A 21,690-nucleotide genomic window follows, 5' to 3' on the forward strand; every position below is an offset into this window, starting at 1 on the left:
ACAATGTATCTGGAAAATGTTTAATACTACTATTTAATTTCCAGATCAATAATATATGAGACTTCTGCTTTATGATTTCAGAAATTCTTTTCAGTGTCAAATTCCTCTGACTTTAGAAATCCCTCAAATTAGGGCTGTGGAAATAGCTCAGTCAATAAAGTGATTGCCATGCATGAAGACTTCAGTTCAATACCCAAAATCCACTTAAAAACATAAGGTGTAGTGGCATGTTCTTGTAATACTAACCCTGGGGAGGCTGAAACAGGCAGGTTTTTGGAACTCTCTAGTTAATCAGTCTATCAGACTTGGAGAGCTACAGGGTTTGAGGAACTGATCTCAAAGGGAGGGCGGGGGAGATCAAACTAATTTTATTCATTTTTTTTAAGGTAGGGTGTCATGTAGCTCAGTCTGGCCTCAAACTGTCTTGTCATGATGTTTGGTATTAATTATCATCTTGACAGAATATGGAATCACATAGGATATAAGACTTTAGGCATGCCTATGGAGGATTATCTTGATGACTTTAGTTGATGGGTAGGACTATTCCCTGAGGGTTCTTGAACTATATAAGGTGAAGAAAATGTGCTGAACAAGTACCCCTGAAGGATTGTCTCCTGAATGGTTCCAGATCCCATCAAGTTAGTAATTAACCAAATCTATATTAATAATATTTGTGGACTTATGATGCATAATCTTGAAGTAGGATGTTAAAGATATTGAGTATGTTTACATTCTATATTTGGTCTAGAATTGGAACAAATTTGGAAAATTAAAATAAATTCAATCTGGAATTATTTTTAGATTTTTTTCTGTTACTCTCAGTATATTAGGACATTCATAGTATATGCTGCTACATAGCCAACCCAGATAGTTTTGCTAAACTAGGAAAGGTAAACATAAGTAGGAATATAGGAAATTAAGCTGTTCTTACTGCTTCAGCTATATTTGAAATGAAATTCCTGTCATAAATGTTTTTTTTCCTAGATCATTCATTATCATGGTGTAGTGAAGTCTATGTTAGGTCTTGGTCAGCTGTCTACTGTAATCACTCAAGTGAATGGAGTGCATGCTAACAGGTAAGTTTTGATTAAAGAATAGGGACTTTTTGATTAGTGAATTGCTTGGATTTGGGTTCACTAAAGTAATGAAATGAAATATTTAATATGCTTTTATGATGTTGGAAAAAGCACCAAAATTATTATTGTAGGGGCAGGGCTTGAAGGGATAGGCATGCATGTTTGGAGGTAAGAGGACAGTGTCATGGATTACTTCTCTCCTTCCACCCTTATGTTTCTTCTGGGATCAAACTGAGGTGTCAGGCTAACACAGTAAATGTTCCTCTCCACTGAGCATTCTTGCTAGCCCTTTTCTAATTTTTAATATTTTAGTCTCCCAGTTAATAGCTTATAGAGTCATTCTATAGAGTCATTCTTGAGAATCATTCTTGAATTAGATTTTTTTTTTTTGTTTTATTTAGTTTCTCTCTGTAGCCCTGGCTGTCCTTCGATGAGTAGGCTAGCCTCAAACTCAGAGATCCAATTGCCTCCACCTCCTGAGTGCTGAGCTCAAAGGTGTGTGCCACCACACCCAGTTAATTAGATTGTTCTTTAAGACAGGACCTCTTCAGAGTTCACCTGACTCGTATAGATAGTTGACTTCAAAACTCATCCAGCCTCAGACAGTATGTAGTATTAACACCGGTTGTTTTCTATGCTAGAGGTGGAGGAGCAGGAAAAAATTTTTTGAGTCATTTTTTAATACCACTATAGAATTGATTTTATTTTAAAAGATCCATCACTACAAAAGCAATCTTCCTAAAGAAAATGAACTTATTGTAGTAAATTGTGCATCCCCTATAACAGCAACAATAACAGAAAGGTTGCTCATGGCAAAAATAAAGGTTAAACACTTCTTTCAGTTAAACTGTTACCTGAGGAAATTATCTCTGCTGTTAAAGCTGCTTTCCCTGAGATTCAAAAAAAAAAATCCTATTTTGTTATACATTCCACACCGCAGCTATTCTAGGTAGCCATATTTGATCTACAAGGAATTGATCTCACTTAATTAGAAAATGCAGATTGTGTTTGTAGTCAGACACTTTGAACAAATTTATCTTCAGTTTCTTTAAGTTAAAATCTGTAATTAGGGGCTGGAGAGATGGCTTAGTAGTTAAGAGCACTGGCTGCTCTTTCAGAGGGCCTGGGTTCAATTCCTAGCACCCACATGGCAGCTCACAACTATCAATGACTCCAGTTTCAGGGGACTTGACAGCCTCATGCAGATGTACATGCAGGAAAAACACCAATGCACATAAAATTAAAAAAAAAATCTGTAATTAATAAGGTCCTCCATTCAGTCAAAACTAGTGGAGAAACAGCTGACCCGAACTAGTGGGAACTCACTGACTCCATACTGACAACTGGGAAACCTGCATAGGGTGAATCTAGGCCCCCTGAATGCAAGTGACAGTGGGTGGCTTGAGCAGTTTATGGGGCCCCTAGCACTGGACCCATGAGGCATACCTAATGAATGATCTGGTTTTTTACAGCTCATTTCCTATGAAGATAAACCTTGCTCAGCCTCAGCCTAGATGCAGGGTGGGAGGAGGGGCTTGGCCCTGCCTAAACATGGTGACTCCCCATGGAGTATATATATTTTCTACTTTGTCAGAGCCAAATACACATATTTTAGTTTGATAGTTATCACAGTGGAACTCATTAAGCAATGGGGAAGTTGTACAGACCTGGGGAGATTGCTACACGCCCAATTTGAGAGACCTCATGAGTAAGGGATTACTGGAGTTTGGGAGGGGACTTTGTCAGGGCACAAATTGATGTGTCAAGTTCTTTAAAATATTCAATGTACAATTAGACTCTAGTTAAACAATTAGATTTGTTTTCTGTCTAAGACCTAATACATCTCAGTCTTTGGGCTGTGACTTTCATGAAAGGATACTGTATCATAGTAAAACAAAATGGTCAGCAGGGCCACATATTTTTGTTGGGGAAGATCTCTATTTGCATTTAAACAGACTTTTTCTGTGCTTAACCTATACATAATTTCCTTTATTTACTTATTAATAAATTCTCATATTCTAATCCTCATCATTTGGTACCTTTGGTATAAGGCTTGGGATGATACATCTCTGATACTTTAATAATAATTATTTTTATCCTGAAATTTTGATACTTTAACATCTGATGCTAAGCTTTTAAAATTGTTTTTAGTTAGATTTTTAAATGTTTTAAATGTTTATTACCTTGCTCTTAGCTTTGTTCAACATTGGTTTTGGAAACTTTAATATTTAGAAATTGAAGTATGCTCAGTATACTGCTATTCAAACTTTGGGGACAGGGCGTTTTTCAACAAGGTCTCATGTAGCCCCAGCTGTCTCAAGTTCACTGTGTAGCCATGGATGACCTGAATTTGTGATCCTCTTGCCTTTACCTTCTCTGGGATTATTGCTATGCTGCACCACAGCAGGTTTATATAAACCTAGGGTCTTGTGCATGCCAGGCAAGCACTCTACCAATTGAGCTAAATCCCAGCCCTATTTGTAAACCTTTAAACTAAAAATTATTAGGCTATTTGTCATATTTTCTTCTTTTGCAGCAGAAAGACCAATAAGGGCTTTTAAGGATAATGGTCCTAGCCCAGCCTGTTACTTTGTTCATTTGCTTTTGTTGTTGTTTTTTAAATAAAATGGTTATATATGTACCTTTATGTGGTGTTATTAGATAAGGAATCTTTTGTTGTTGTTTTGTTTTGGGTTTTTCAAGACAGGATTTCTACATGTAATAGTCCTAACTGTTCTGTGTAGACCAGGTTTGTAGCACGATTAATAAAAACCCAGAGTTCAACCTGAAGATCAGAAAAGCAAAGCAGCCAAGCCACTAGAGAGCTCTTACCTCTAAGAAATCCTCAGACTGAAAGAGCGATCCTGCCTCCACAAATCCTCAGAATGAGACTGTCTGAGAGCTGTCTCCTCTCATTTTATATTTCTCTCTAGTGCTGGGGTTAAAGGTGTACACCACCACTACAACCCGGCTTCTATGGCAAACCAATGTGGCTACTGGGATTAAAGATGTGCCATCACTGTCTGGTCTGTAAGACCAACCAATGTGGCTGTTTTCCTCTCTGATCTTCAGACAAGCTTTATTAAAATACAAATGAACACTGGCTGGCCTTGAACTTACAGAGATCTATCTACCTCTGCCTCCCAAGAGTGCTTGGATTCTTAAAGGCATGTGCCACTACTGCCCAGCTCATTTTCTTAGTTATATATAACATTGAATTTGAATATTGGCTACATGCTAGATTCTTTACCTAGATTTACCTAGAATCTATTTTATAACCAATATTCAAGTTATATAATTTTAAAAAATGAAAAGACTAGCTGCTACTATGCAGTTATAACCCAAAATAATATCACTGTTCATCCTAGTGTCACCTAGTTGTTAATTGATGAAGGAAGGCTCAGCCCTCCATGGGTGGTGCTATCCCTGGGCAGGTGGGCCTAATCAGCATTAGAAAGGTAGCTGAATGTGAGACTGGGAGTAAGCTAATAAGCCTTGCTTCTCCTTGGTCTCTTTGTTGTTTATTGAAGCTCCTGTCTTGAATCCCTTGATGATGGACTGTAATTTGTAAGCCAAGGTAAAAACTCTCTCCTCCTCCTCAAGTTGGTTTTGGTCAGTGTTTTATCACAGTAATAGAAAAGCAAACTAGAATAGCTACCCATACTCAATTAATGGGCTATTTTCTTCTAAAGATTCTACTTAGCAATCAAGAAAATGCTCCTTAACAGGCCACAAGCCAGGCTGATGGGAGCAGTTCCTCAGTTGAGGTTCTCTGTTCTCATGTGTATCAGATTGATAACTAAAGAAGCAAAGACAGTAGCACATGTATATTGCTCTTCCCCAGGAGGTTGAGACAAAAGGATGGTATAATAAGCCCAGGGGCCAACTTTGCTAATATAATAAGGCCACCTTTTAAGATACAGATAATTATATAGTGGAATATTGTCTGTGTTTAATAAATACAGCTTGCCTAAAGATCAGAGGGCAAAGCCACATTAGTCAGCCATTCAGGCAAGAGAGTGGTGGCACACACCTTTAATCCCAGGATTCGGGAGACGTAGGCAGAGGGATCTCTGTAAATTCAAGGCCATCCTGGGCTACACAAAATTGAATCTGTCTCAAAGAGAAACAGAGAAAAATTTTGTCTAAATCCCGCAAAGTTACCCCAGTACTTGGGATCACACACCTTTAATCCCGACACTAGGGAGGTGGAAACAGAAATGAAAGAGAAATATAAAGAAGAGATAGGAATTTAGTGGATGTGGAGTCGGGTTGGTAGAGAGCATTGCAGGAGCCTAGGTAGAGAGATCTCTCTAGTGACTTGGCTGGGTTCAGTCTCAATGACCTACATGGTGAAAGGAGGAACAGCCTGTAGCAAGTTTTTCCCTCACAGGTGCTCTGTGACAGATTATATGAACACAAATTAAATAGTTTTCTTTGGGAGAGTTCTTTGTCTGATTATTTGGTTGGTATTTTGAGACAGAGTTTCACTATGTATCCCTGATTGACCTCAAACTCACAGAAAGATACACCTGGCCTTGCCTCCCTGAGTGCTGAGATTAAAGATGTTTTCCATCATGCCCAGCTCAATAAAAATAGTGGAAATGTTCTTCAATAGCAAAAGACTTAGATTTTCTTGGTTGTTTTGTGTAATTATTTTGTATCAGACTATGAAATATAATATAAATACAATAAATAAGTAAAACATCTAAACCTATAAAATATAATGCTACTTTAAATGTAAGTAGATTAAAATGTAGTTGATATGCATTTCTCCTAATAGGTCTGAGTGGACAGATGAATTAAACACATACAGAGTAGAAGCAGCTTGGAAACTGTCACAGTGGGATTTGGTGGAAAATTATTTGGCAGGAGGTAAAGTTACTTCTTAAAATATTAGCAGCTTTAATTTACTATAAATATTACAATTTAGGTAGCTTAGAAACATTCACAGTTAACCTTGCCTTTTTTATGATTGCCTGTTTAGTTGTTTGAAGTAAAGTGAAACCATCTGTTCAGTATTTCTACTGCCCATCTCATAAAATACAGCAAAGCTAGATCCTGGACTCACTCATACAGCACTTCTTGACTTGTATTTCAGATGGGAAATCTACAACGTGGAGTGTCAGACTAGGACAGCTCCTGTTATCAGCTAAAAAAAGAGATACGGCAGCTTTCTATGACACATTGAAACTAGTGAGAGCAGAACAAATTGTACCTCTTTCAGCTGCAAGCTTTGAAAGAGGCTCCTACCAACGAGGATATGAATTTATTGTGAGGTATTTTAAGAATGCCATTTTATGTTCCTCATTTATATATATCACCTGGTATAATTTTTATGTGTAAATAATTCTGATAATATCTTTGGTATATTGCTTAACAATACAAATTAGCTCTTATATTCTTTTTAAAATATCTTAACATAATCTCCTTTGTTACTTATTCATCTGAGAAAAAAATGATTAAAAAATAAATGCTATAATTGAAGTATTATAGGTTTAAAAAACATACAGTTTTTTGTTAGAATTTACTATATTCTATGTGGTCTTCTTCAGTAATATCTTAGGTAAACTAGATATTGGATCACTGTATGTAATTTCATTCTGTAGTTACTCAGCTATATTTTTGGGCCTTCAACACAGAGTCATAGACACTGATTATTATAAAAATGCAAGAGATGGTGTGACTGTATCATGGCTTCTATGACCTAGGGAAAAAATTAACTATCACTTTACAGGTTTATTTTTACTGTATTTACTGTATGAGGCTCTCTTATATTGATTTCAGTATTATATAAATATTTCATATTCATTCATATTTTATTTTTATGTTGGCAGTAAAGTTTGATTTTTGTTTTCATATATTCTTCAGTTTAATTCATAGGAATTTTAGTGTAGCATCAAGGCACTAAATGCTTTAACGAGAATAAATTGGTGTTTACACTTAGTTTTTAATCATAAAAATGTTGTTTATATAATAAAAAAATATGTTAGAAGTTTGATTTTTCGTAGCTGAGATAAAGTATATACTTACTATGTGAGATTAATAAGACTGAATGTGGTAACATTTTAACATGTTCTGTCTGTTTTCAGATTGCACATGCTGTGTGAGTTGGAGCATAGCATCAAACCACTTTTTAACAAATCTCCAGGTGACAGTTGTTATGAAGACTCTCTGAACTGGGCAGCTCGACTAGAAATGACCCAGAATTCCTATAGAGCCAAGGAGCCTATCCTGGCCCTTCGGAGAGCTTTATTAAGCCTCAACAAAAGGTGGTTCATATTACTTTTTTTAAAAAAAAAGTCAGTTCTCTTGAATTTAGTATCATGTTTATATTTTCTTGGGTAGTATTTTTTTCTACATCTACATTTTCTATTTTCAATACTTATGAATTCATTACATAGTTGTAACAAAACTAGACCACAATAACAATTTTACCAAGGACTGGAGAGATAGCTGAGTGGTTAAAAAGCACTTGCTGCTCTTGCAGAAAATAAGGATTATGTTCTAGGCACCTCCTTGGTGACTCACAACCATCTGTGACACCAGTTCCAGGGATTCAGTACTTCTTCTGGCACACACGTAGTAAGCAAGCAAAATATTTATACACATAAAAGTAAATAAATAAATTTTAAGATAAACTGAATTTTAAACTGTTTAAAGAAATTTTTAAAGAATCAATTTTATAGCCAAGCATGATGTTGCTTGCCTATAATCTTTGTACTCAGGCAGCCAGTACAGGAGGATCTTCTTAGATGTCAGTGAACCTTCTTAGAAGACCTTGTTTCAAAAAAAAGTTAATATAATACATATGTATCTTTTTATCTTTTAACTTTTTTTTAATGTAACTAACATATCTTGAGACGTAAATACCAATGCAAGTCAAGAATAAAGTCTTTTGCTGGGATGTTTCTAGTAGAGTACGTACCTATCAAGTATTAGACTTTGGGTTTGATTCTCAAATACCAAGAAGGAAAGAAAGAAGGAAAAAAGCCTAGATAGACTTCTAAGATACAAATTAAATAGCATAAAAAACTTTTAAAACCAGTATTTGTTTGTTGTTTCTTTACAAAGTAAGCAATTAAATAGTACAGCGAGAAGGTTCTATGTTGAGAAGAACTGTTTAAGTTAATGATATACTTACAGATGTTCTTTTTCTCCTATTTTTGCTACATTTTTTTTTCCTTAGGCCAGATTATAATGAAATGGTTGGAGAATGCTGGTTGCAGAGTGCCAGAGTAGCTAGAAAGGCTGGGCACCATCAAACAGCCTACAATGCTCTCCTTAATGCAGGAGAATCGCGACTTGCCGAACTGTATGTGGAAAGGGCAAAATGGCTGTGGTCCAAGGTACTGGCCAAGGGAACCTCATCAGAAAATGTTCTGTTGGAATTACATACTTTTATCAACGTTCAGCTGGGGAAATCCTGAGTCCAAATTCAGAACTCTCTTTCTCTGTCCTTTTCTTCATTCTCTACTGTAGTCTAGGTAGGAAGATGGCTTCTATTCTGTAGTCCTCAAATACCTATTTTATATCCTATGGTAAAGTTCTTTCCATTTTCATCTGAGAGAAATTTCTGAGGAAAATACCAATTCTTACTTTAGTTTACTTTCTGTATATGTAGTAGGTTATCAGTATGTACTTCATTAATGATTGTAGCACTTTCTTACTCCGTTGCGTTGGGAAACACCCAGTGTTACTGTCAAGATGTACTTCTGTCACCACTTGTCAGGAAGGCTTAGTTTAGGCATAGACACTTCCCAACAGCCCCCAGATTCCAGCAATAGAAATAGTAATTTTTTAAATGTATGAACTACTTACTAATTTTATATCCCATATTTAAATGATAGTCATTTAGCTTAGAATTTATAGTAGGCATAGCATATTTTGCAGTTGACATTTTGTAGCTATAGGTGCTGTCATATGTAATTGTAGAAACTTTGTGGTAACTAAGAGAGGACAGGGAGATGTTTCCTGGACCAATGCGGAAAGTGGTAATTGAGCCTGTGTGAATGTCACCAGGTCATTTTATGAGCTAGTGTTAGTCTTTGTATTGCCTAAACTCAATATGCTGGAAATGCAGTCCATTACCTAATAATAGCTATTTCTTTTCTCATTATTTTTCTAAAAAAGCCTCACTTCTATCCTTTTATCTAAGACAAATCTGGGCTTTACCTAAAATTCTTTCCACATCCAACTTTAAGCTAAATCTATCTTTGCTCTACCTTTTGAAATGTTTCTTGAATCATCTCTCTCTTTTTCATCCTATTTTAAATACTGCCATTATTTTCAGCCTCTAACAATTTTACAACCTTCTTATGTATCTCACTTACTTTCTGTTTATATTTCTGTAGTCTGTAACCTTTGCAAAATGCACTTTGAAACATATTACTTCTTCAAATGATTCAATACTTGAAAGTATTCTTTATATATTTTAGATTGTCTGAACTCTGGGAAGTACACACGGCCATTTCTGGTTGAGTGCTGTCCTATTCCTTCAGCTTCATTTGTCCGTCTCACAAATGCTTTATATAGATTTCACCTAAAATGAGGCTACTGTTGCCCCTCAGCTTAGGTTGGGGTTACATCCCAATAAGCTCATTGTAAGTTGAAAATGCCTTTAAGTCAGAAATGCTTCTAATATATCAAAACTAACAAATGCTGAAGTTTAATGGTGGTAAAGTAGCAGCCTTCTTATCTTCTTCTTTGCTTTCCCTACTTTCAGTAACCTGAGGTCAACCTATGGCTGAAAATATTCCTGGAAAATCCCAGAAATAGTCATAATTTTTAAATAACTTTCATGACAGTGTATTGTTTGATTGTAATTTTATTATTAGTGATTGTTACTAATCTCTTATTCATAAATTTAACTATGGATACATACATACATACATATTTGAAAAAATACTAGGATCTGTAGGGCTTTTACTGTTCACAATTTGAGGCATCCAGTGGAGGTCTTCAAACATACCACTTGTAGAGAAAGAGGACCATACATACTGTTAAGTATCAGTTGTTTACTTTTATCAGTATTGTAGACTGGGAACGATGACTCATTATCACTGCTTGGTCATAGATCATAATTTAAAGTATTGTTTTGCCAGGTATGGTAGTGTAGGCCTGTAATCATAGTACTCAGGAGACAGATGCAAGGGGATCATCATAAGTCAAGGGCTCCATGCCAGCCAGTGCCATATAATGACCCCATTCCAAACCTTAAAGTGCCAAAATTAAAAATTAGTGTTTCTGGAACTGGAGAGATGACTAGTAATTAAGAATATTTGTTCTCTTGTAGAAAACATGAGTTTCAGCCATAGTATCCATATCAAGTGGCTCATAACCACCTGTGACTACAGTTTCAGGGCATCTGATACTCTCTTCTGGCCTTTGAGTATACCTGTACATATGTCGTGCAAATAGACACACTCAATCTCACACTTGTACACATAGAATAAAATCTAGCGGGCTGGAGAAATGGCTCAGTGGTTAAGAGCACTGACTGCTCTTCCAGAGGACCCGGGTTCAATTCCCAGCATCCACATGGCAGCTCACAACTGTCTGAAAATCCAGTTCAAGAGAATCTGACATCATTATACCAATGTGCATGAAATAAAGTTAAATAAAGTTAAAAAAAAAAAGAAATTAAAAAAAAAGAATAAAATCTAGCTAAAATGCCATTCACTAAATTGTGTGCAGAAAAATTTCTCCTTTTTTTTTTTTTTGTTGTTGTTAATATGTTGGTTTGTTTTTCAAGACAGGGTTTCTCTGTAGTTTTGGAGCCTGTCCTCTTATACACCACCAGGCTGGCCTCAAACTCACAGAGATACACCTACCTCTGCCTCCCGAGTGCTGGGATTAAAGGTATGAGCCACTACTGCCCGGCTAATTTCTACTCATCTTTAAGACCAAATTCAGATTTTTTTTTCTGAATCAAAACGAGATTTTAAAAAATTAATTTATCTATATTTTTATGTGTGTTGGTGTTTTGCCTGCATGTATATCAGGGTGAGCTGTTGTATTCAAGAGTTACAGACAGTTGTGAGCTGCCATGTAGGTGCTGAGAATTGAACCTGGGTCCTCTAGAAGAACAGTCAGTGCTCTAACCACTGAACCATCTCTCCAACCCCCAGGTTTTTTGTGGTTTTTTTTTTGGGGGGGGGGAGCGTTGTTTTTGTTTTTGTTTTTGTTTTGTAATCTTTCCTGACTACTGGTTTCTTTTATTTTCCTGTACCTTTAGATAGATTTTGGAGTCCCCTTTCTCTCTCCACTAAAGTATTCATCTGTGTTTATATGTTCCAGCACTTAAACATGTTGGGTATTTTACATAGTTTGTTTCTTCAGTTGATTGTGAACTTTTACTCTTTTTGTTTGGTTGCTTGGTTTGGTTTTGTTGAGATATTATCTAACTATAGCCAAGGCTGACCTTGAATTTGTGGTCCTTCTGCTTGCATCTTCTGAGTGGTGGAAATATTATAGACATATAACACCACGTCCAGTTAACTGAGCTTTTTAAGCCAGAGATTTTAATTTATGGATTATTGTTATTCCAAATCATCTATGTATGTATATCTTCAGTTCCTTGTACTTTAATTTAAAATGAATGAATTAACAGATGCATGAAATGAATCAGTGCCATCTTACGACTTTAATTAAGAGTGAGAGATAAACATTAATTTACAAATGAATTTGTTGAGGCAAGGTTTCTCTCCAGAACCCTGGTGGCCTTGAACTCAGAGATTCAACTGCACCTGCCAAGTACTGATATTAAAGACATGTGCCACCGCTGTCTGACTAAGAATATATTCTTAAATTAAAAACTTGTTAATTGCCTTCTTTTCCTTTAGGGTGATGTTCACCAGGCACTTATTGTTCTTCAAAAGGGTGTTGAATTATGTTTTCCTGAAAATAAATCCCCAACTGAGAGTAAGCACATGTTAATTCATGGACGAGCTACACTGCTAGTTGGCCGGTTTATGGAAGAAACAGCTAACTTTGAAAGCAATGCAATTATGAAGAAATATAAGGTAAGTATATATGTAATAAAAACCATTTGTTTTTTATGTATGAAATGATTTTTTAATTTTATTTATTTTTTTATTTTATATGCACGTTTGTCTGTGTGGGGATGTTAGATCCCCTAAGAACTGGAGTTAGAGAAAGTTGTGAACTGCCATGAGGGTGCTGTAATACCAGCACTCCATTGGAGGAAATAAATTGATAGTCTTCTGCCTTATCCACTAGCTCTTCAACCAGAGTGGTATTAGGTCAGTTTGAAAAAGCTGGGTGCCACAGTATGCACTTTTAATCTAAGAGATGGAGAGATAGGAGAATTCCTAGGACTTACTGGTCTGTCAGTTCAGCTGAATCAGAGGTTAATAGACTGTCTTCAAAAGAAAGTTGAGAGCAATCAAGGTAAACACCCAGGCCGGGTGGTGGGGCCCATGCCTTTAATCCCAGCACTCGGGAGGCAGAGACAGGCAGATCTCTGAGTTTGAGGCCAGCCTGGTCTACAAGAGCTAGTTCCAGGACAGGCTCCAAAGCTACAGAGAAACCCTGTCTCGAAAAACCAAAAAAAAAAAAAAAAAAAAAAAAAAGAAAAAAGAAAAAGAAAAGAAAATATTGCAGATTAAATATTCTTGAATTATTCAAATGTTTAGTAACATGGCTTATTTTAGAACTAATTCAAGTGTAAGAGGTAGTATAAGGTTGATACATCTTGAAATATGAAGGAATATTATCAAACAGGAATTTTATCAAACAGGAATAAATGAGTAACTCAAAAATGATAAAGAAGAGCAGAGGTGAAGTTTTTCAGAAACTAAGACCAAAGTTGTAAATTATCTGCAGATAAAGAAGTGTTTGGAAAATGTCCACACGTTTACTTTGCTAGTCTCTTCTGAGAGCTAATAGTCAGCTTAAATAATTTATGGAGAAAAAATTCATAAGATTAATTTTCTTATGAATACATGCAAAATTTTGTATTTTCATATTAAAATAGGTCAAGATTATAACATGGTTTTAAAGGATGTCTATCTTTCTATAACTCAGAAAATCATCTTTATTTAAACTCTTTCCTTGGAGCCAAAAGTGTCAGTCTACGCTCAACCAATGTACTTCAAACACTCCTGGCTGGGGATGGTGATTTCAAAAGTGAGCAAGCTGCCTTTGGTCTCATACATACAAATGGAGCTTTCTAAAGTCTTGCATTTTAGAGGACATATGAAGTTGTAAGGAGAAACAAAGAAGGAGATGGATACAGACTTAACCAGGCAGCTTCAAGAGGAACGTGCAAGGTTTGCAGCCTTGTATCAATCTTGTATTTGTTCATCCTTTTAGTAGAACAAGATAGAAATCCAAGAGGCTCTGGACGGTAAACCATAGGTCACTTTCATTACTTCTTTCTGTTAGCCCTTCCTGTTGTTTCCAAGATGAAGACTTACTAAAATCCTTCTCTTCTGTATTCTATGGATCTGAAGAACTATGTTGGAAAGAGCTTCACTTTAATATCTTTCCTTAGTACTTACCTAAGAGTCCCCTGGACGAACTTCTGAGCCAACCTATGGTCTATACCAGCTCAGGAAATCTAGCAATTGGCGAGAGTTTGCCTTGTTGAAACTCCTCAGTGTTGCATTCATGTATGCTGCTTACATTATGTGGCATGGCAGGTTTGTCACCCAATTCAAATCCACTAAGCATTGCTCAGCCTTAAAGTTTCCTTTCATACCATGAATGCAGACAAAACAAAATGTAATTTAAGACATCAGCTCATAACACTTACAGTTAAATTCATTAATCAGGACAGTTTATGGAAATGTCACACATGAACTGCAAACTTCATAAATATTCAAACAGAGAACAACTAGACAATCACATTTCTTAGTAATAAATGTTTCATCTTGGCAGCTTTATTTCCTTATAAGAAATGCAGATTATCCTCATCAGACAGCTTGCACTTCCACCTCCATGCTCCCAATTTTGTCAGGAAATCTTGTGTATTTCACCTTCCCAGGGGGATCTATCTGTTTCTCTTAGGGTTCACCTTGTTACTTAACTTCTCTAGAGTCATGGAATATAGGCTTATTGTCCTTTACTCTACAGCTAGCATCCACTTTTGAGTGAGTACATACCATGTTCGTCTTTCTGGATCACTCAGGATCTGTTTTCTAGTTCCATTTGCATGCATATTTCAAGATGTCATTGTTTTTTCCTGCTGAGTAGTACTCCATTGTGTAAATGTACCACATTTTCTTTATCCATTCTTCAGTTGAGGGGCATCTAGGCTGTTTCCAGGTTCTGGCTTTTACAAATAATACTGCTATGAACATAGTTTAACAAATGTCCTTATAGTATGATTGAGCATCCTTTGGGTGTGTGCCTAAAGAGTGGTATTTCTGGGTCATGAGGTAGGTTGATTCTCAATTTTCCAAGAAACTGCCATACTGATTTCCAGAGTGGTTGTAGAAGTTGCATTTCCTCCAGTAATAGAGGAGTGTTTCCCTAACTCTGCATCCTCTCCAACATAAGCTATCATTGGTGTTTTTAATCTTAGTCATTCTGACTGGTGTAAGATGGTATCTCAGAATCGTTTTGATTTGCATTTCCGTGATGGCTAAGGATGTTGAATATTTCCTTAAGTGTCTTATAGCCATTTGAGATTCTTCTGTTGAGAATTCTGTTTAGATCTGTACCCCATTTTTAATTGGATTATTTGGAATTTTGATGTCTAATTTCTTGAGTTCTTTTTATATTTTTGGAGAACATTTCTCTGTCTGATGTGGGGTTGGTGAAGAACTTTTTCCATTCAGTAGGCTGCCTTTTTGTCTTATTGACTGTGTGCCCTTTGCTTTACAGAATCTTCTCAGTTTCAAGAGGTCCCATTTATTTATTGTTGCTCACAGTGTCTGTGCTACTGGTGTTATATTTAGGAAGTGGTCTCCTGTGCCCATGCATTGAAGGCTACTTCCCACTTTCTCTTCTATCAAGTTCAGTGTGATCGGATTTATATTGAGGTCTTTAATCCATTTGGACATGAGTTTTGTGCATGAGGATAGATATGGATCTATTTTCATTCTTCTACATGTTAACATCCAGTTATACCAGCACCATTTGTTAAACATGCTTTCTCTTTTCCATCTTATAATTTTGGCTTCTTTGTCAAAAGTCAGGTGTTCATAGGTGTGGATAATATCTGGGTCTTCAGTTCGATTCCAGACAGTCAACCTGTCTGTTTTTATGCCAGTACCAAGCTGTTTTCAATACTGTAGATCTATAATAGAACTTGATGTCAGAGTTGGTGATGCCTCTAGAAGTTTCTTTATTGTACAGGATTATTCTGGCAATCCTGGGGTTTTTTTTGTTGTTGTTGTTGTTGTTTTTCCATCTGAAGTTGAGTATTATTCTTTCAAGATCTGTGAAGAATTGTTTTGGGATTTTGATGGGGATTGCATTGAATCTATAGATTGCTTTTGGTAGGATTGCCATTTTTATGTTGATCCTACCTATTCACGAGCATGGTAGATCTTTCCATTTTCTGGTATTTTCTTCAATTTCTGTCTTCAAAGACTTAAAGTTCTTATTGAACAGATCTTTCACTCCTTTGGTTAGTGTCATCCCAAGATATTTAATGTTATTTGTAACTTGTGAAAGGTGATGTTTTATTATATTTATTTGTGTATATGTTTGTATGTACTTGACATACATGCACACAATACATTTTTATTTTTTAAAAACATTTCATTTATAATTGTGTGTGTGTATAGTGGGGCAATATGCAGGTGAGGTGAGGTGTCTAAAGACAACAGAAAGGGTGTTGGATCCCCTGGAGCTGAGGTTATAGGTTGTCATAACTGTGTGCTTAGAATCAGACTACAAGAGCAGCAAGTGCTTTTAACCCTGAGTCGTCTCTCTACCCTTTTTTTAAAAAAATAATTTTTAAAAATAAAAATGAAAAAACCTACATTCTACAAGTAACTAATGTTTTGGAAGCTAGAAAACTGTGTGAGAAAAAGATAATCTTGGACTATCTAATTAGCTAAATTTACTTCAAATTGGACTTTAATATGCCTAAAACTGAAAGCTAAACTTATAAACTTAAACATAAAAGAAATAGAAGGAAATCTTTCTTACCTTAGTTTAGATGAAAGTTTCATAGGTTAAAAAAAATTAAACAAACCTTAACCACAGAGGAAAGTCTTATAAATTGGAGTTCCATGAACGCTAAAGCATACTATAGAAAAGACACTGTCAAGAAAGCCATGGACTGGAGGGGTGGGGTAATATGCTGTGTATCTACCAACAGGCTTATATGTAAATTAGAAGAACTCAGGAAAAATCACTCAATATATCTATCAAAACTTGTAATAGACACTTCTTACAGAGTACATATAAATGGATGAAAGGCAAATGAAAAGATGTTTAAAGACATTAGTAGTAAAGTGCAAGTTAAAATCACAGTGAGGTAGCCACTTCAGAGGTTAGAATGGCTAACATCTAAAAGACTAGCAAACCTATTATTGTGACAGCTAGATCTCTCTTCATGCCTGGTAGCAGTATAAGTTTTGTCATGCACCTAAGATTTGTCAGCCATTTTATTTCTAGATATGTAGCCAAGATAAACAATTACATAACTTCATAAAATCAGTTGTATAAAATAATTGCAATTTTATTCATTAAAAACAAAATAGGTCATCTGGTCTATGGCAGAAAAGTAGATAAGCTATGATATGGTCCAAAGTTATTAAAAAATGAATTTTTAAGGGTGGGACATAGTGGTACACACATTTATAATGCCAGCTCTCAGGAAGTAGAAGCAAAAGGATCATGAGTTTAAGGTCAGCCTGGGCTATATAATGAGACCATGCCTCCCCCATTAAAAAGAGAAATGAGTTCTTTGTATATCTAACTAGGCACATATATATCACAGATGTGTTTAATGAAAGAAGAGGGATATGATATATGCGTTAATTATGTCATATTAAACCGGTGTAAGTAAAAGTAATGTGTATTGATAGATAATATCAATACTTGTCTGGCCAGTAGGTGTAGGACAAAACAGGAACTCCAGAAACAGTTGTATTAATTAATATTTATTATTTTGATTGGTGCCATTGTTCCACAGATATACTTATTTGTCAAACACTTATATGTCCAAACTTAATGGTTTATATGAAAATTATGCCTCAGAAAAATACAACTTAGGGGACTGGGGAGATGGTTCAGCAGTTAGAGTGCTTGCTATTCTAGTATGAAAACTGTAGTTCAAAAATTCTAGAAACCTACATGAATGATGGAAACATGTGGTAGTTTAACTCTAATTTCACCCTAGGAAGGCAGAAATGGGCCAGCCCCAGAGCAAGCTAGCTATCAATACTAGTCATATTGACAAACTCTTGGTTAGATTGAGGGATTCTGTGTCGATTAATAAGGTGGAATAACAATTGAAGATGGTTCTAGAAATGAAGCTCAGGCCCCTACACATGTGCACTTGCATGCAAAAACATGCATACATATATACATTTATACATGAAAAGTGGAAAAAGAAAAGCATAAAGTAAAAGACAAAAGCATTTCGAATAGCATCAAAGCTATAAAGTATCAGGATAGGGTATTTAGCTCAATGGTAGACTACTTTAGCAATTGCAGGATTCTGGGTGAGGTCCTCACTTCCACGAAAAGTAAAGAAAAGAAAAAAAAGAAAGGAAGGAAGGAACAAAGAAAGAAAGAAAGAAAGAGAGAGAGAGAGAGAGAGAAAGAAAGAAAAAAGACCAACACCTAGGATTAAGTTATTCAAAATTCTTTAAAACCTGTCTAGGTTATCCAATATCAAATGGTTAAATCCTAAAACATATATACAAATATCATGCAAACTGAACATGTTGTATGTATGCATTTAGGAATATATGTGTATATGTTAATGAAAAGGAAGCCATTAATTTGAAACCAAAGAGTATATGAGAAGGTTGGCAGTGGGAAATGATGTAATTATAATTTCCCATTAAAAAAAATCTATAGTAAAAAATTATGAAAAATTATTGAGTGAGTTTTTAATTTTATTTATTTATTTTTATATTTTGGGTTTTTTTTACCTGCATGTATATCTGTGCACCATACAGCTGGTGCCACTGTAAGCCAGGCAGATCCCCTAGACTGGAGTTACTGGTGGTTGTGAGCTGTTAGCTTGATGCTGTGAATTGAACCTGGGTTCTCTGGGAGAGCAGCCAGTGCTCTTAACCACTGAGCAGTCTCTCCAGCCCTTGTGTGCTAAATAAAGACCTAAGTAAATTGGGAGTGTAACACAGTTTTAAATGAGAAAACTCAATAATGTAAAGATGTCATTTCACTATAAAATGACCTGTAAGTTTGATGCAGTCTTTATCAAAAAAACAAATAGGTAATTGACAACTAGAATTTAAAAGTTATGTGAAAATGCCAAGGCTGATAATAACCAAGACATTTTGTCTTACTAATGTCTTAGTTTTTTAATTTTTAATTTAGTTTGAAATGAACTTAAAAATTAGTTAGCCAAAGAAGCCCAGAGAATTCCTGTATAGAATTCTCTAATTATAGACTTCTCTAATTTTAGTAACTTGTACAACCATAATTCTATTTTCAGAAATTTTACCTCTTTTGTTAATAATGTCTTTTTCTTTCTTTCTTTCTTTTTTGGGGGTTTTATTTATTTATTATGTATATAGTATTCTGCCTACATGTATGCCTGTAGGCCAGAAGATGGCACCAGATCTCATTACAGATGGGGTGAGCCACCATGTGGTTGCTGGGAATTGAACTCAGGATCTCTGGAAGAGCAGGCAATGCTCTTAACCGCTGAACCATCCTTCCAGCCCCAATAATGTATTTTTTATATCTAAAAAACAATCCAGGATCCTAGAGATTATTAGCTGTCATAATAGCCTTAACGTGCCAATATATCCAAGATACCTTTACAGTATTGTATGAGGTTGGATGCAGTTAGAAAATAGATGGAAATTTAAAAGAGATAATAAAAAGTTTAATAAATAATCATGTTAAAGGAAACCAACAGAGATTGGTGAATCATTACCACTTCTAGATCAGAAGGAACAAGATAGGAGAGCATTGCCTGAATTAAAGGATTATTATTGTAGGAAGGCGCCGCTGGACCACACCTTGAGTGTAGGAGCAGAGACAGAGCTACAATTCAGCAGGAAGAAAACCAGAGATTTAAACAACCTTGACTCACTCCTACTCCCTAATCTTCTAGAAGTTAGCAGGTTAAGCAAGCTCAATGATAGAAATCATCAGTGCCAGTCTTTCGCATCCCTAAGCAGGTTGGAAAGCTATAGTATAATAACTGTTGGGAAAACCAGAGACTAACCAGCATACACACATGTCAAAACCTGCAGAGGTTTTATAATCAAAATACTATATTCTTATACAGTTAGATAAACCAGTAGAACAGAACAGTTTTATAACTAGACAGGTTATAAATTATTATAGGACACTAAAAAATAATTCTCAAACATGGTGCTCTGTCATTTAGATGTTTCACAGTAGGGAAAAATTGATCCCACCTTCACATTCTAAACAAATCAACTGTTAGTCTAAGCCAGGACTTCCTTTTAGGGGTAAGTAGGTGGTTAAAATCAGTTCATGCCTTCTATCTGTTGCCCGCTAGGAACTCAGTTGTGCAAGTCATACTAGGGCCAAACTCATGGCGCTTTTTCCTCAGCAGCCTCAGCACAACATGGTGAGGCATGTCTATAACCAAACCAGTAACATTAACCGTAGAAGAAACTGTAATTTCATACGAGGCTCATATCATGAATATAATCTGCCCTAGCATGACTGCATAGGTTATGTGCAAGAATGTTTTGTTTGAAGTGGGTTTTGCTTTCTGATTGTTTGGGGCTTTGGATGTGTGTGTGTGTTGTTTTGAGACAGGACTTTACTTTGTATTCCAAATTGGCCTAGAACTCACTATATATATATATCCCAGGTTTGTCTCAAACTTACTGAAATCCTGCTGCCTCAGCTTCCTCAGTGCTACTATTACAGTTGTTGTCCATCCTGGCAAGAATGTTTATCCACACCATACATTTGAGCTTATTGTTCTAATGGAATACTGTGTATTAAACCAGAGTTACATACAACAACTTGAAATTGCTGTGTACTGTGTTTTTTGGTTTTGTTTTGTTTGTTTGTTGTTTTGTTTTTGTTTTTTCGAGACAGGGTTTCTCTATAGCTTTTGAGTTTGTCCTGGAACTAGCTTTTCTAGACCAGGCTGGCCTCAAACTCACAGAGATCCGCCTTCCTCTGCCTCTCGAGTGCTGGGATTAAACGCCTGCACCACCATCTCCCTGCTTTTATGGGGGGCGGGGGTGTTGCATACTTTTGATTTTTTTAATCACATATTAGTACATTATGCGCCAGCCTACTATGAAATTTGCTTAGATATGTAGCCTATGTCTTTTCATAGGATGTGACCTCATTTCTGCCAGAGTGGGAAGATGGACATTTCTACCTTGCCAAGTACTATGACAAATTGATGCCCATGGTAACAGACAACAAAATGGAAAAGCAAGGTGATCTCATCCGGTATATAGTCCTGCATTTTGGAAGGTGAGTATGAGAACTGCGTGTTTGAGATTAAATATGAATGAATTTTATCACATATCATAGCATGTTCAGGATGTTTTCTGTTTTACAAAGCATGGATTCATTCCACCAACTTAACTGAGAGAAAATACTTTTCCTTCCTTTTTCTAATGTTTCATTTACCTTATTTTACATGTATGAGTGTTTGCCTACGTACCTGCATGTATATTTACCATGTGCATGTACAGTACTCTTGGAAGCCAGGAAAGAAGGCATCACATCGCCTGAAACTGGAATTATAATGATTGTGAATTGCCTTGTAGGTGCTTGTCCCGCGTGCTTTTCTGTGAAACCTCACTCTCCTGGCACAGGGCGCGCTTTCCTGTACCAGGCCGCAAGTCTGGATCAGTATCCTAGGAGTTGAACAGACACACACACACAGAGAGATCGGATCATTTGCCCAAAGGGTAAATGTCAATCTTTATTCAGCACACGTAGGCTTATATACTTGGAGGCAAGAGGATGAGAGCCCCCCTCCCACCTGGGAGTGAGATCATAGTGTTGACCACCTGGTGCCAAGTGGCAGAACAGCCAAGCAGGGGGTATGGAGCTGGGAACCCTGACAGACAGATGGGAGGAGATTTAGGGCGCCTGTGAGGACCTTCTTAGCAGGTGAAATTATCATAGCAATGACAGAAACAAGGCCTTGAACTAATTCCCTCTGGCTGGCAGAATGAGCAGGGGAAGCTAAGCTGGTTAGCATAAACAATTCTTGCATCCTGTGTTTTGACCTCAAGGAACAGGGAAGACAGGGCCCTACAGGTGCTAGCAACTAAACCTGGGTGCTCTTTAAGAACAAGCAGAGCTGAGCCATCTCTCCAATCCCAGAATATTTTTCTTCATACAGTTTTTCCTTAATCTTGAAAGATTCCGTGTGTGTGTGTGTGTGTGTGTGTGTGTGTGTGTGTGTGTGTACAAAGGGTATATGTAGATATAGTTTTAGAAAATCAACAGTGCTGGATTGCAGATATAACAATAGTAG

The 21,690-nt window shown here is 36.3% G+C and overlaps 1 protein-coding gene across 2 annotated transcripts in view; it reads left to right on the forward strand.

Moving 5' to 3' along the window:
- Nucleotides 1-21,690, forward strand: part of Atr (ATR checkpoint kinase) — a 107,805-nt gene that overhangs the window by 60,456 nt on the left and 25,659 nt on the right. For both annotated transcript variants that reach the window (XM_085689551.2, XM_085689552.2), the window contains exons 30-36: nt 985-1,076; nt 5,860-5,951; nt 6,178-6,355; nt 7,169-7,348; nt 8,266-8,425; nt 11,921-12,100; nt 20,530-20,672. In XM_085689551.2, coding sequence (XP_085545677.2) covers nt 985-1,076; nt 5,860-5,951; nt 6,178-6,355; nt 7,169-7,348; nt 8,266-8,425; nt 11,921-12,100; nt 20,530-20,672 — 1,025 coding nt within the window. The remainder of the gene's footprint in view (nt 1-984; nt 1,077-5,859; nt 5,952-6,177; nt 6,356-7,168; nt 7,349-8,265; nt 8,426-11,920; nt 12,101-20,529; nt 20,673-21,690) is intronic.

This window comes from Myodes glareolus, chromosome 4 (assembly GCF_982192425.1).
Source record: "Myodes glareolus chromosome 4, mMyoGla1.1, whole genome shotgun sequence".
In the NCBI taxonomy this organism is placed as follows: Eukaryota; Metazoa; Chordata; class Mammalia; order Rodentia; family Cricetidae; genus Myodes; species Myodes glareolus.